The sequence below is a fragment of the Ambystoma mexicanum genome, chromosome 12, assembly GCF_040938575.1.
Source record: "Ambystoma mexicanum isolate Mex_15411 chromosome 12, UKY_AmexF1_1, whole genome shotgun sequence".
NCBI classification, from domain to species: Eukaryota; Metazoa; Chordata; class Amphibia; order Caudata; family Ambystomatidae; genus Ambystoma; species Ambystoma mexicanum.
This window is the reverse complement of record NC_090936.1, coordinates 853,498,121-853,512,226: the sequence shown is the minus strand read 5'-3', so window position 1 is coordinate 853,512,226 and position 14,106 is coordinate 853,498,121. Positions and strand designations below refer to the sequence as shown.

Below are 14,106 nucleotides of genomic sequence, written 5' to 3'. Positions count from 1 at the left end.
ATTAGATGTAAACCTTGCCCAACACATTGCTCTATGATTAGCTTAAGGAGGGGGGGTGACCAAAATAGCACAATCACAAATACGTGTAGTAGGAAATCCCTCAGAGCGGGCTGGATCTGGGAACTTTTAAATTCAAAATATGTGACCACAACAGCAGGGATGTGCAAAGGGGGGAGGAGGCTCAATTTATTTGCCATATGGGAATTAAGACAACTGGAACTGGTTGATATAACTGCAGGGCGTCCAGCCAAACAATCCACCCTGCACGGTAACGTACCAGTGTGCCAGTCACATGATCGCTGATGCCCATCGGCAATCCGCAGTGGGAAAGGAACACCGGACAGAGTGGCATTCCTGGGAGGACCAATCAGACTGTAAAGCTCTGATGAGGGAGCCAGCCCTCAAAGTATCCAGCACAGAGTCTGCAAAGGTCATTATCAAACAGATATTGTGTGAATATCTCCTATACCACCAGCTGCAGGGTGCCTTGTGTCCTGTTCTCAATGGTGCTGACCAATGGCAGTGTATTAAAGTTCTGGCGGTCAGCACAAATATTGCTTTGTTAATAAGATATTCCGCGGTGGGTTGAGAATAACATTTTCTGCCACATGGGGAAGTGAGGCAATGGGAAACTATTGAACTGTTTGCTCCAATGACGCTTTCATTAATTAACGTAACTATTGCAGAGGTGGAGGAGATTTAAACCAATCAAATTCCTGCAAAGCACAGAAAAAACAAATCCTCCAACTTGCAAGTGTTTCTCCTGACTTTAGACTATTGTATTTCTTGTTATAAAACTGCAGTTTGTAGTCCATTCAGATGTCAGCCTCACGATCAGAGCTACTCCACTCTTCTGTTTGATTTTTGCTCACCCAGCTGTAATAAACAGTGTTGGTTCTTGACCGGTTTGTGCTACATTTTTTGAGTACATGATTTTTATTATGCACTAACTAGCGGACCCCTGACTACAAATCCATGGGAGGATCATCCAGTAGAAACATTACATGGGGTAAGTAATTTATTCTGCTTACTTAAATGCTACAAGATACTGTCAAGTTCTATTGAATCTAACTATTCCAACAACATTTAACTTTGACTGGTTGTTGACCTTCATACATAGCAGGGTTAGGAATTGCCAGCAGTTGGGAGCTATTTAGCTCCTGGTATCCAAGGGGGAGCCTGGTTAGCTTGACATCAACAGCTACCAGGAGCTACATTTGACTATGCCCCCCAAATAAAACAAATCGCCATTATTTTCATTATAAATGTTTAGACAAAAGTGTTGTTCGTTATTTGTTGGTTATTTATAATCGCATGTTACCGTGCTAAACACACATAGCTATGTGATATTAACTGTGTAGTTTTGGCAATGTGTTAAACGGAGAATAAAGGACGTGCCTAAGGGACCTTTAAAGCATATCGTATAAAATGCAATAGACAAGTAAAAGTTTGCATCTTGGGCTAATGTTACATTAGCTGCTCGCTATGGGCTGACTCCTGGTTCCCCAGAGGTAGCTCCTGCCTAGCGGGTGATGCCCGATGCCCAGGAGCTGCTTTTTGTTCCTGATCAACAAATCCCAATTTCGACCCCTGACATAGGTATGCAGGGGACAGGGGTATCCCTTTGTTTGGATGCAAATCTTGTTCTGTGTTTTCAAACATAACAGTAACCCACGTGTCCATAATACATTCTAGTGGAGCAATATGTGCAGCATCCGGATTACTAAACAAGGTAGTCTGTTTATTAAATAGTTATTAATTAATTTTGTTACGCTAAGCATATGTCCTTGTCGATGCTTTCATGCACTCTGCAAGCTTCTAATGAACTAGATTGGCTGCCTTAGTCGGTGCCTGTACATCAATTGTGCTTTGTCCAGTCAATTGGTGTATCCTTTTGTTAGTCAATTTATTTATTGTCTGATGCATGAAGCAGCTTTATTGAGGGGGCAGGGATCATATAAGAAAGAACAGGATTGCTTTTAGGATGAATAGGTGAATCCAATCTCTGCGCTGCATGTTTTTTGGTCTGTTTAATGCTTGATCGCTCTCTTTTGATCCCAAAGAGCTGTCCAGATTGTACCAAAATGTGACCTTCTTCACGCTCAGTGTTGCTTCTCCATGTTTCGCTCATGTGAGCCTCTTTGATCTAATCAGGTTGGCATGTTAGGAGCACAGGTTGAGTGTCGACTCATGTTGCTTTGAAAGCATGTTTTAGGTAGGTAGACTCCTGGTTATGAAGTCTTTTGGAGCTAAGATCTTGAATTTAATTCTGAGCTACATTGGTAACCTGTGGAGTGCTTTCAAGTCTGTTGTTTTCATATTTGCTTAGGTATGGGCATGCTGTGGTAGCCTTGCTCAAAATGTTTACTGTTTCTAGATTTGGTATCCAGTATGACAGACATATGGCAGGGGTGCAGGTTTGACAGCATGATAGATCTCACAAGATAGTTTTGCTAGCCACCGTTCCATAAAGAGCCAGTACCTATACAAGTTCACTAAAGAGAAGTGTTACATGACTTTGTTCAAAATCATTAGACTTGTCTGTAAAGACAACCTTTGTTAAATTGAACTGGCTTTTAACTACCGTGTACTGAATTTCCTTACCACTTGGTCCTTGTCATTCCTTTCTAGTTACACATTTCCTTTTTGAATTTTGGCAGGTTACAGAGTGGCAAAAGAAAATGGAAGAACTTCGTCTTCATGATCTGAAAATGAATCGGGAGTTAGTCAAAAGGAAGGAAGAGATAAAGTACTTAAATAACGTCATATCTGAAAATGAGCGTCTAATCGGCAACCTCGAAGAAGAAATTGTACAGCAGAGCAAGGTATTGTGCATCACCCAACTATATTATTCAGACATCTGCTGAACGCACTTACAGACCCATGGAGTCTGTCCTTCATTTCCATCTATACTGTGACCTGCTTGGTTACGGTAATTACATGTGCCTATTTACAGACATTCCCCGATGGCAGTGCAGAATCTACGTGCCAAAGTCTAGCCTGTATGTGCCCGTCCAGGCTAAGGATGGGCTGGGCGGATGGTTGCATCATTTACTGCTGAGTTTGGCGCCGGAAGGCACCTTATTTCCTGATGACTTTGATCTTGTTGGTAAGGTTCCTCCCCCGAATTCGAAAACTGAAAGTTTCTCAACACCCGGTCACTGACAGCTCATGCAGATTTTATCCACAAACCGTTATGTGAGCGGGTACCTGATGTTTTGGGATTAACATAAACGTGGCTCTCTGATGCCTCTGCTGTTACTCTTAATGCGGCTCTCCCTGAAGGCTATAGCATCGTCCACTTAGACAGGGACGCCTCTCACCCTGGCAGCAGCATCGCTATTATTGTGAGGGCACCTTTGACTCTGACGCAAATTCTCACACCTCATCATATTAAGATGGAAGCGCTTTTAGAAAGTGTACAAGTTTTGAAGGAAATCCTTCCAGAGATAATCACCAGGGTTACATCTGCTGTAAATGGCTATTTTCAGCATGGTATTGTTCCCCAAACCTTAAACAGGCCATTGTTCTTCCTCTCTTAAAAAAAGCCCATCACTTGACCCCACAATGCCAGCTAACTATTGACCTATTTTACTTCTGTTTTCATGGAGCTGCTAGAATCTTTAGTGGCTCCTCTGCCATCTGCTTTTATGAAACACACTAATGGTCAGAGCGTGGTACCGAGAGTGTTCTGGTAGCAGTCATGGACAGTCTGACAATGTTGGCAGACCAGGGAGGAGTGGGTGCCCTGATACTGCTAGATCTGTCAACGGCCTTCGACACCATCAATCACTCCATCCTGTTTCTCGAGAGCCGTCCTGGTGTGGTTTTCCTCTTTTCTATCTGACCAAGGCCAGTCAATATCCCTCTCTCCTTTTTTCTCACCTTCTCATGCTCTTTTCTGTGGTGTGCCCCAAGGGTCCACCTTGTTCCTGATGTTATTTAATATCTATGTTCAGCCCCTGGTTGCTCTCATCCGCTCTTCAGGTGCTATGCCTATGCGGACGACACCCAGATTGTGGTGCGTTTAGATCTGAACCAGTCTAGGGTGTTGGCGAAGCTATGTGATTGCCTGATAGCCGTGAAGGGCTGGATAGATAGCAACTGGCCGAAACTGAACGGGTACAAGACGGAGGTGATGGTGGTGGCGCCTTCTTCTGCTGCTTCTCTCTGGACACCTACTTTCTTGTTATGTGCTTTAGGGGATCCTTCTTCCCTTGCTGTCTCAGATAAGAACCTGGGAGTATGTCTTTCATCCACACTCTCTATGGAGATGCAGATGAGTGCTGCCTGTAGGATGGGCTTTGTTTCTTTAAAACTTCTGTGGAAAACTCTTCCTTTCCTACCGGAAGCCCTACGTCTTCAGGTGGTTGCTTCCTTGGTCACCCGTCGTACAGACTATTGTAATGCCCTCTACCTGTCTCCACCAAACGGTTTGGGATGGAGCTGTGATAGGAAAGAGGGGAGGGGTGGTGGGGTGGCTTTAATTTTTTAGACTTTTTCTCGTTTTGGGAAACCAAAAGTTATATCATGGATGGAATTGAATCCGTCTGTGTCAAAATTGGTCTTAATGCAGAAGCTGAGCTTAATGTTTTCCTTATTTATCGTCCTCCCTCCATGTCTGAGGACTTTATAGCTGGTCCCACAAGCTTTCTTCTTCCCTTGGTAAAACCTAACACCAGTTTCTTTGTTATGGGAGACATTTATCTATGGCTGGAGCACCAAGATGATGATGCCGCGTTAGAACTACAAACAGCATTGAGTGATATAGGCTTTATCCAATTGATTCACGTACCCACACGTCGCTTGGGCCATACCCTGGATTGGGTTGCCTGCCACAAGGTAAGAACAAAGGATGTATTAGTGTCAAGCTGTCCATCATCTGATCACTTCTTAGATGAATTCACTGTGATTGCGGTATTTCCTATGGAAACTAAAAATGGGACAAGGCTTGGGGGCTAACATCCAGAAACTTTAAGAACATTTCGGCAGATGGGATAGAACCTCTACTCTCTCCTCTGGGGAACCTGTCAGAGTATGTCTCCCCTGAGGAGCTGTCCAGGTCTAACCTCTTTAATTTGGACATAGTGGCGAATACTCTAGCACCACAAAAGAAAAAAATGCTTCGGGAAGGCAATATAATCAATTTATGGTTCTCCCCGGAGCTGAAAATCCTAAAATTATGAACCCTCAAATGTTATTGGAACTGGAAAGACCATTCGACCGAGTCAGCCTTGGCAGCCCATAGGGCTGCTGCTAAATACTACAGAATAGCGATAATTGAGGCCAAAAGAACCTTCTTTAATATTGGGATCAAGAACCCTCAATCATACTCCAGGGAGCTTTTCAAAATTTGTATAGAGCAATAATCTACCTGTCCCTGGACTGGTTGTAAAGGATAGTGTCTGCTGCGAAGTAATTCAGAGTGCCATGCAGGATAAGCTAAAGACTATTAGGACGAATATCGCCCAAAAACAAGATGCCTTCCTGGAAGCAGAAGGTGGAAACCCTGAATGGGTTTTTAGGAGGTCTCCTACCATTCCACTATTTAACTTTATTCCCATCTCTATATTGGAAATGGCTTCTATTATTCAACAGCTACAACCACTAATTGCAAAAATTATCCCTCGGCAGCAATTATTCTAAAAACTTGCCCTCTTACCTTGATTGCAGCGATATGCAAGTTTGTTAATTTGTCTTTCAAAGCTGGGATTGTGCCCCAGAACTTGCAAAGTGCATGGGTTACACCCATTTTTCAAAAACCTGGCCTTCCACCATATGTTCCTAATAATTTTAGGCCAATCACAAATACCCCTTTTATTTAGAAAATTCTGGACGAGGTGGCATATAGGCAAATTGCCATTCATCTGAAAAACCTTTCGATTTTGAATGACCATCAATCAGGTTTCAGAGTTGGATTTGGAACAGAAATAGCTCTGCTAGAATTAAAATCTAGGCTTATGGACCGCATTGACAAAAAAGGAAGCCTCAGCTGTTGATGCTTTTGGATCTGTCGGCGGCCTTCGACCTGGTGGAATTCACCAATTACGCTGATGATACGCAGTATGTCTTACCGCTATCAGGAAACCACAACCAAGATGAGGCATTGATTAATAAAATCTACACCTTGATTGAGAACTGGATGGTCTACAATAAACTCAGCTGAATAAAGAAAAAAACTGAGTGGTTGAATTTTGGCACACCCAATATACTACAGAAACTGGGATCAGCATATGAATGTTTTCATATTGGAACCGCTAAATTAACCCCTCTTAGGAAAGTTAAAACACTGGGGGGCATTTTTGACCAACACCTCAGTATGAAGTGTCATGTTTCTAGTTTGGTGTCATCTTGTGTCTATTACATCAAACTGTTGGCCCATATCAGACCCCTCATTTCCCAAGCAAACCTTTAGACAATCGCAAGAGCGATGGTGGGAGCTACAATTGATTACTGCTCCAGCCTACTTGTGGGTATTAATAAATCCATCTGCAACAGGCTGCAGGTTACCCAAAACAGAGCAGTAAGAGTAGTTACTGAACTCGCTAGGAGAGACCATGTATCGGTAGCAAGGCATGCTCTCCATTGGCTACTAATTGTGTCTAGAATTATTTTAGATTGCTGGTAATAACTCAAAAATGTAGGCAGAGAAATATGCCTGCGTACCTACAGGCTCTCTTAGCTAAGAAAACACACGGAAGAGCTCTTAGGTCCAGCAATCAGGACCTTTTGATGATCCCCAGATGCAGAACTATGAAGGCCTCAAAGGGAGCCTTCTGTGCGGCTGCCCCCAGGGCTTGGAACAACCTTCCACTCGAGAGGATTTGGCTCTAATGATGTCTTTAAAAGAAAATTGAAGACACTCCTCTTTACCTAAGGAAATGTAGACCCTATTATTTTACTCGGCTACCTGTTTATACCCTCAGATCTCCTTTGTTTCATGTTGTCCTGTTGCGCCCTTAAGCCTATGGGTCCATGGCCTGCGCATTACAACAAAAGTAAAGTTTGATCCAGCAGCTCTAACGCCTTCAGAACATGGCGGCAAGGGTGGCCACTGGCTCCCCTTATCGAGCACACATCAGTCCAGTAATCTGTAGTCTTCACTGGCTTCCAGTGGCAGAAAGGATTAAATGTAAGGTCCTCTGCCTGGTCCACCGCGTCTATTACCACCTTGGTGCAGAATTTATGCAGAATGCATTTTTGCCCTATATCCTGGTCCAGGCCCTCCGATCTGAATCGGCTAACTTAGTCATCATCCCAAAAGTCAGCCAGGCCCGTCTGGACGGTAAAGCCTTCTCTGTAGCAGCAGGAAAACTTTAGAACGAGCTGCTTGCAGCCATGCAGAAACAGATGAACCATCTTAATTTCTTGTGCGCTCTTAAAACTTTTCTATTTTAGATTGGAAGCTAGTACTTCCTACTGTTGGTACCCTAACACCAAGATGCCCCTGTGGCGAAAGTGCGCTCTAAGTTTAAGTAACATCACATAACATAGACAAGCCTTAAATCATGAGTGCTGTGATGAGACCTTGGATCTTGTCCCTTCTCCCATAGGTGTGGACTCCTCGCATAGGGCCATGGCAGTGAAGCCACAGTACAATAGTCCCCCTGGGGGTGGTGCCCGTGAGAAGATCACATGGGTGGGTGTTAGGCAGAAACCTGTGAAGTTCCCTTAGGGACCACTGCAAAAGATTTAAGACTACAGGTGTTTGGCAGTAAACCCACTTGGTAGCAGTCTGTACCACACAGATTCACTTGGTAGCTGTGGCTCAGCAGTCGGACTTCCCTCAAGAAGAGTTAGGCAGTGTACAGAGCATACAAAATAGGTACAGAAATACAGTAGCACAAGCAAACACTGACCAGAGCTTGGGTGTAAAAGTATATACTTATTTATTTAACGCACACTTATAAAACACACTAGCACTAAATTAGTAAGATAATTTCAAAACACAATCACTATTATCATATGTACATCCCTGATTACTTGTTGGACAAGTCTTAGTTAACACCACTTATTTCCAGACAGAGGTGAGCGCTTAACGTTCGATGACACTCCAACAAGTTAAATAAAAAGGGAGGGAAAAGCAGAATTATGGAAGCATACACACTAAACACTTTTTAAAGAACCACAGCAAGTTTTAGGAAGGCACAGTCTACTGGTGAGCAAGGAAGTTTAGGCGCCAGGTCCACTTTCAAGGGAGCCGGGTGGAAGATGCCTAAGATCAGACAGTTACACAGAGTCTTCGAAGTTTGTGGAGGTAGTTCGAAAAAGGTTTAGTTCAGTGCAGAAAAGTTAGCTAAGGTGTCCCAGGCTAACCCAGGTTCGAGAGACGAGGATTTAATACACCCTGTACAAACGGTTGCAAGGGGAGCCAGGCGGAACACAGTACCTTAAATGGAGAGGATCCTCCAGCAGGGGCAGTTGTTCCTGGCAGCGGGTGCAAGTCGCAGCGTCGTCCAGCGGAAGACAAGATTTCGTCGTGGAGGAAAGATGAAGGTCATTGCACTGCCAGGGAAGAAACCAGCCGCAGAGTTCTCCGGTACAAAGATACTACCCTTTCGGTTCACGGTAGTGGTGAAAACGTGGTATCCCGGTTCCCGGGGTGCTTGGCACAGGCAAGGCGGCCACGAGATGCTCCAGGGAGGCGAAAAGAAGGTAGATTGTTTATCCCCACCAGTCGAAGGAAGAAGACTCTCCGGGCTGGAGATCTCCTCTGTCGTTGGGGAAAAGTGGTGAGACGGTTCAGCGCGGAGTTGTATGGAATTCCACACAAATTTAAACAGCGCGGTTTAGTCAATTTGGACAATCTGAAGTATAACGGAGTATAAAAACAGAGGAAGGACCCGGGAGAAGGAAGAACGCTGACAGAGATGATGAGGCGGGACCAGCAGAAGCGGGGCGGGTCCTGAGCAGGAGGACTGCTCCAAAAACCTGGGAGAACAAATTCCTGGCGTCGCAGCAGACTGGAGAACGCGAGAGGGAAATGTTAGGCTCCACAGAGGAAGATTTAGACTGCAGAGCCGCCGCAGAACAACCAGGAAGGTCAGAGAAGACCCAAGACCACCGCAGACTAGGAAACAAGGTAAGATGGTTGTCGGGGAGGTACAGCAGCCCCTAGAAGTTGGTGGAGAATCTGGAAGGGTGAGCAAAATCCAGAGGACGGGGTCTGGGACCCTGACGGAGGCAAGAGAACTTTAACATTTCGAAAACCACCCTATAATACTTGGCTGGGGAGTATACCAAGTATTGCAGATAACAATAAATCAGAAAGGCGAGTCTGAGACCCATATGAGGATTGAATCATTGGACATCATCATAGTCACAGTACCTGGAAGATTAGTGAACCAGGTTGGCTGTGAGAGAAGCTAGAAGCAGGGGAAAGGAACCCTTCCCCATTGGTTGTTGTGAACAACTTGGCACTTTGAAGATGCTGAAGAGAAGCCAGGGGCAACAACAAATCATCCCCCTTGGTGTTTGTGAACAGTGTACCAAACCAAAAGAAGGGAGACACTCTCTTGGCGCTTTGGAGAAGCTGAAGAGAAATCGGGGCATCTTAGCAGGCATCCTCCTCGTCCCAGTACCGGAGTGGTAAGAGTGTAGTCTTCATTGCTCTTAGTTGCCTCTTTGTCGTCCCAGTATGGTCAGGTTTTACATATGGGAAAACAAGGGCAGCTGACTTACAATAACCCATAAAGGTCGGGGAAGGGTTGGGTTGGTCATCGATGGGGAAAGGGGGATCTAGTGTGTCTTGCCCAAGGGCACCCCACTCTGTCCCCACGGACCCTCCACCCAGGTGATCCACCCTCGCTTCTCCGCCCGCAGGGTCGGGATCCAAGAACGATGGCCTTTCCCTGGCCACCTGAGCAGAAGATCCAAGGCGTTTAGGAGTGAGAATACCCTTAGGTTTTTCACAAAACCCATACTATTATTAGGGATAGTTAGGATTTCCCAACCCTCATTTCTTTATACCAGTAAACATGTCACCGTTGTGTTGACTTCTTACTCCTACGCCCTTACAGTACAATAACCTTGAACTTGAAACATAAGGATATTTTCACTCATCCTCCACTGTGGAGCAATCCTCACCCTCTTATCCACCTTCCACCATCTATATCAAGAAGCTGGCTAACACATGTGCTTCAATCAAGAGGACCCTTTGTATCGATGCATCTCTTTATATGGCAAACAAAAGATGTTGCATTCAGTCGTCATCTATTCAGCATCAGGGTACACCAATGTAAAGAATTGGAACATACGTATCAGCACTATTGATATTCTGCTTGATTATTGAGCAAATGATTTGTCCTAATACATGTTACATAAAAATGTTGACAGTAGAGCGAAGATGGAGCAAAGCAGCTTTGCTACATTCTGCTTCTTGCATTACAGGGAATGGATTAAAACAAGGTTTGGTACAAATGTTGGCCGTATTGCTTATAAAACATCTAGGCAAAATGAGTCAAACTAATGACTTATTTTACTTCTTGCCAAACAAGGAGTACAGCCTGTATATTCTCAAAGACAGTTTAAGGGTTTTTGTGAAGATTTCTAAGGGTGTCCAACTAATGGCAGTCTCCTCTTCTCTCCTCTTCTCTCCTCTTCCCATGTGTTCCTTCCACCCTAGCCCACACTTCCCTAATCCCCAAACCCTGCTATCTGAAACCTTTCTGGCTATGGATGGAGGTGTAAAGGCAGGAGCCTTTTCTCCCTCCAGGACTTCCTAAGTGTACCCTTGCCTTTTCCAGATATCAAATGATATTTTTAAGATTGCGCCAGACTCCAACCAGTGGTGGAAGTGGGCGGGAGCGGTGCTACTCTACTTCTTTTAATTACATGTTACCGTTCCTATACTTGTATTTTGAAAAGAAACCGTTCCGGAACGGTTTCTTTTTAAAATAAAAGTGTAGCAAGAAGCTGAAACTTGCACTTTCAGTGTACTGCACAGGACGTTTCCTTAAAAGAGCAGACACATGTGTTTTGGGTTTCTTATTGTGCATGGGAGGGGGCGCGGCGATGGGGTCTGTTGGGAGCGGTGCAGGCCAGTAGGGAACATAGTTCCACTACTTCTTTTCAGACACTTCGATCACTGACTGCAACACTGTGCTCCTTACACTCTCCTCTCCACTTACCCCCCTCTACCAGCCTCCTGTCTCTCTCTCTTCCTGCTCTGTCCCTCTGAACTTCTCTTACTCGCGCTGTCCTTCTCCTCTCACATTTTGCTTCTACACCCTTCATCTTACCTCTCACTATACCCATCTGTTCACCTCTTATTATACCCTTCCTCTCAGTTTAGCTTATCACACTCTCTGCCTATCTCTTACCACTACCTTGACCACCCTCCTGCTTCACGCCTCCCTCACTACAACTCCCACTACTGCCTTGCACTCTCTCCACACCCTCCCACATACACTGTCATTTTCACTCTTAATTCCCCTGCACTGCATCCTCTCGCGCTAAGCTTCTTTCTCATTGACCTTTTCAACTCCCTCAGCACACTCAATACAACTGGTACCACTCTCTCTCGAATGGATTGTGTCCTCCCACGTATTCCTTATCTTTGATATTTCCAATATCCCAGCTTTGCTGCTTCGGAAAATGTTTCACAGTAGGGGGCCCTGTGCATCGCTTCCTGTCGAGTCGATGTCCCTTGGAGGCCTCCGTCTCGAAAGTTGAAGTCACCGCAGGTATAAGTAGCACGCACAGCACCCGCTGGCCAGTTGCGTTTTTCCATGCTTACAGCTTCGGTTGCGGTATGCCTCGTTCCTCACAGGAATATTCTCAAATCTTCTTCGAAATTTCTTCATACTATCTTGAGTTCCGACGGGAAATGGCTTTGTCTTCGGTGTCGTCCACTCCTCAATCCGGCTTAAAAAAATGCTGTGACTGCAGAGCTAAGATGTCGGTGACGGACCCTCACAGGATCTGCCTGTGGTGCCTGGGGTCGACCCATCTGTCTTCTCAGTGTGAGGACTTCCTATGATGGCCAAAGCCCTGAGAGAGCGTGGGGGAAGCTTGCGGCAGGTAAGGGCCAAAAATCCCCTTCTACTCTATCAAAACAAAAAACCTCAAACGGGTCAAGGACAAAAGCCGTGCGTCCTTGGACCCAGTGGCCAAGTCTCCTCGAGAGCGATCCCATCACTCGAGTCAAGAAAGTCACCTTGCAGACTAGACAGTCGACATCATTGACGGCGAGGAACTTGATTGAGACAGGACTAAAAAGTGCGTCATCGACGTCATCACACCTCGAGTGTTGACCTCCTCAACGCCTGGAGTGTTGAAGCCATCAACGCTATTGTCTAAACCATTGATTCAACCGTCAAAGCCATCTACAACCACATTGACAATTTCGGCACCTGTAACAACAAATATAATGTCAACTGCAATTGAAAAGACTCCTACTCCTTTAACACGTTCAGAATTCTTCAAATCCCTGTCTTCCATTTATGAAGATGAAGAGGAATCCTCTGATGAAAGTCCTTTTGGGTTACAATATGGAACACCATCAGTGCCTGAGGAACTGGTATCAGAGGACTTGTGTATGAAGGACTTACAAGAATGCCTTCATGAGGCTAGTGGAATTGACACCTCTCCTGAGGTGGAATTTGGAAGAGCAGACCCTGGTGACCACGCTGAGGTAACCTATAGGCAGCTAATGTCAAGGGTCATGGAATACATGGGGTGGTCAAGACCTACACCTATTTTTGGGCAGGATGATTTTACAGACATAATGGACAGGGGGGTCACAGGAGGACCCAATTGTCCCTCGCCCTTTACAAAGGCGAGTGTTTTTTAACTGGGAGGCACCAGAGGTTATTCCAGCTGTAAATAAAAAGCTGACGGCTAAGTACAGAGTTTCTAACTCTGACCCTTTTTTCCTCTCCAAGCACCCAACACCAGAAAGCCTGGTTGTTCAGGCAGCCACCTCCACAAGTAGGCAAAATGCCTATCCTACAATACGTCAGGATAGAGATGACAAACGTTATGAACCCATGGCCAAAATGTTTTTTTCGGCTGGCAGTATGGCCTTGAAGTCGGCCAATGCTACGTGCACGCAAGCAAGGTTTACACACACACTTTGGGGAATGCGTTTCTATTGCGCCTGACCATATCCCCGAAGTGGAGGAGTGAGACGGATTCCTTAACATTGTTGAAGATGGGAAAGACGCAGTGTGCAAATCCCTCCAGACTGGTCTCGACTCTGTTGACAGTATCAGCAGAGCTAAGGCAGCTAGTACAGTGATGCACAGATTTGCCTGGTTGCGAAAGTCAGGATTTGCCGCAGATGTACAATCCAGGCATCTCAACATGCCCTTTAACGGCACGCATTTATTTGGGAACAAAGCTGATGCGAATTTCGAGAATCTGCAAACTTCCAAGGTGGTGGCCATATCCTTTGGAGCTGCAATAAGATGCATTCCAAACTGCCCCTCAGGTACACCATGGAGGAGTATGTCCTTTCACCATTCCTCCACATTGGGAAGAGGCAGAGGACTGCCGGCTCAATGAGGACAAAGACGGTGCTAGGCCAAAAAGACTGCATATGGAGACTAAGTCACAATAACCATATACTAAAGTGACACGTCAGACGCGTGGTTCGTTTTCCAAGCAAGTCTGGTTTATTTCATAGTATTCTCAGTCGGCCGACTGGGTCTCACCGCCTCACGACGTGTGTTCCCAAACACTGTGAGATGCGAGAGAGAGCGCGAACAGTGCTCAAGGAACACTATATATACATTTGACATACCCTTTGCTAAAGCAATTCGACCCGCCCTCATACATGCCATACAACCTAGGGTTCAGTTATTGACAATTATGACAGGTTATGACAAGTCTTCATTCAGCCTAAACATAGTTATTTTAGCAAAGGCAGCAAAGACAGCTTTCTGTTATGAGGAACATGGAGCACTGGCTTGGCAAGGATATTGTGTTCCTAGCAGGGACACATTGCTTATTACGTTATCTGTGTGTAACGGCTCATGAGCTAAGGGTCAGATAGTTCTGAAGCAGAGAATACCACTCTCCGCGAAGGAGCACCGTTAGGCGAATATAATTCATGGTTAACTGCCTTTTACAACAGCGTTTGCAAGACAACCTGACACCTGGGCT

General features: G+C 45.3%; 1 protein-coding gene across 4 annotated transcripts in view; it reads left to right on the top strand.

The window, feature by feature from the left end:
- CEP290 (centrosomal protein 290) overlaps window positions 1-14,106 on the top strand; it is a 3,224,991-nt gene that overhangs the window by 1,785,210 nt on the left and 1,425,675 nt on the right. For all 4 annotated transcript variants that reach the window (XM_069629332.1, XM_069629331.1, XM_069629333.1 and 1 more), the window contains one exon: window positions 2,661-2,825. In XM_069629332.1, the coding sequence (XP_069485433.1) occupies window positions 2,661-2,825 (165 nt within the window). The remainder of the gene's footprint in view (window positions 1-2,660; window positions 2,826-14,106) is intronic.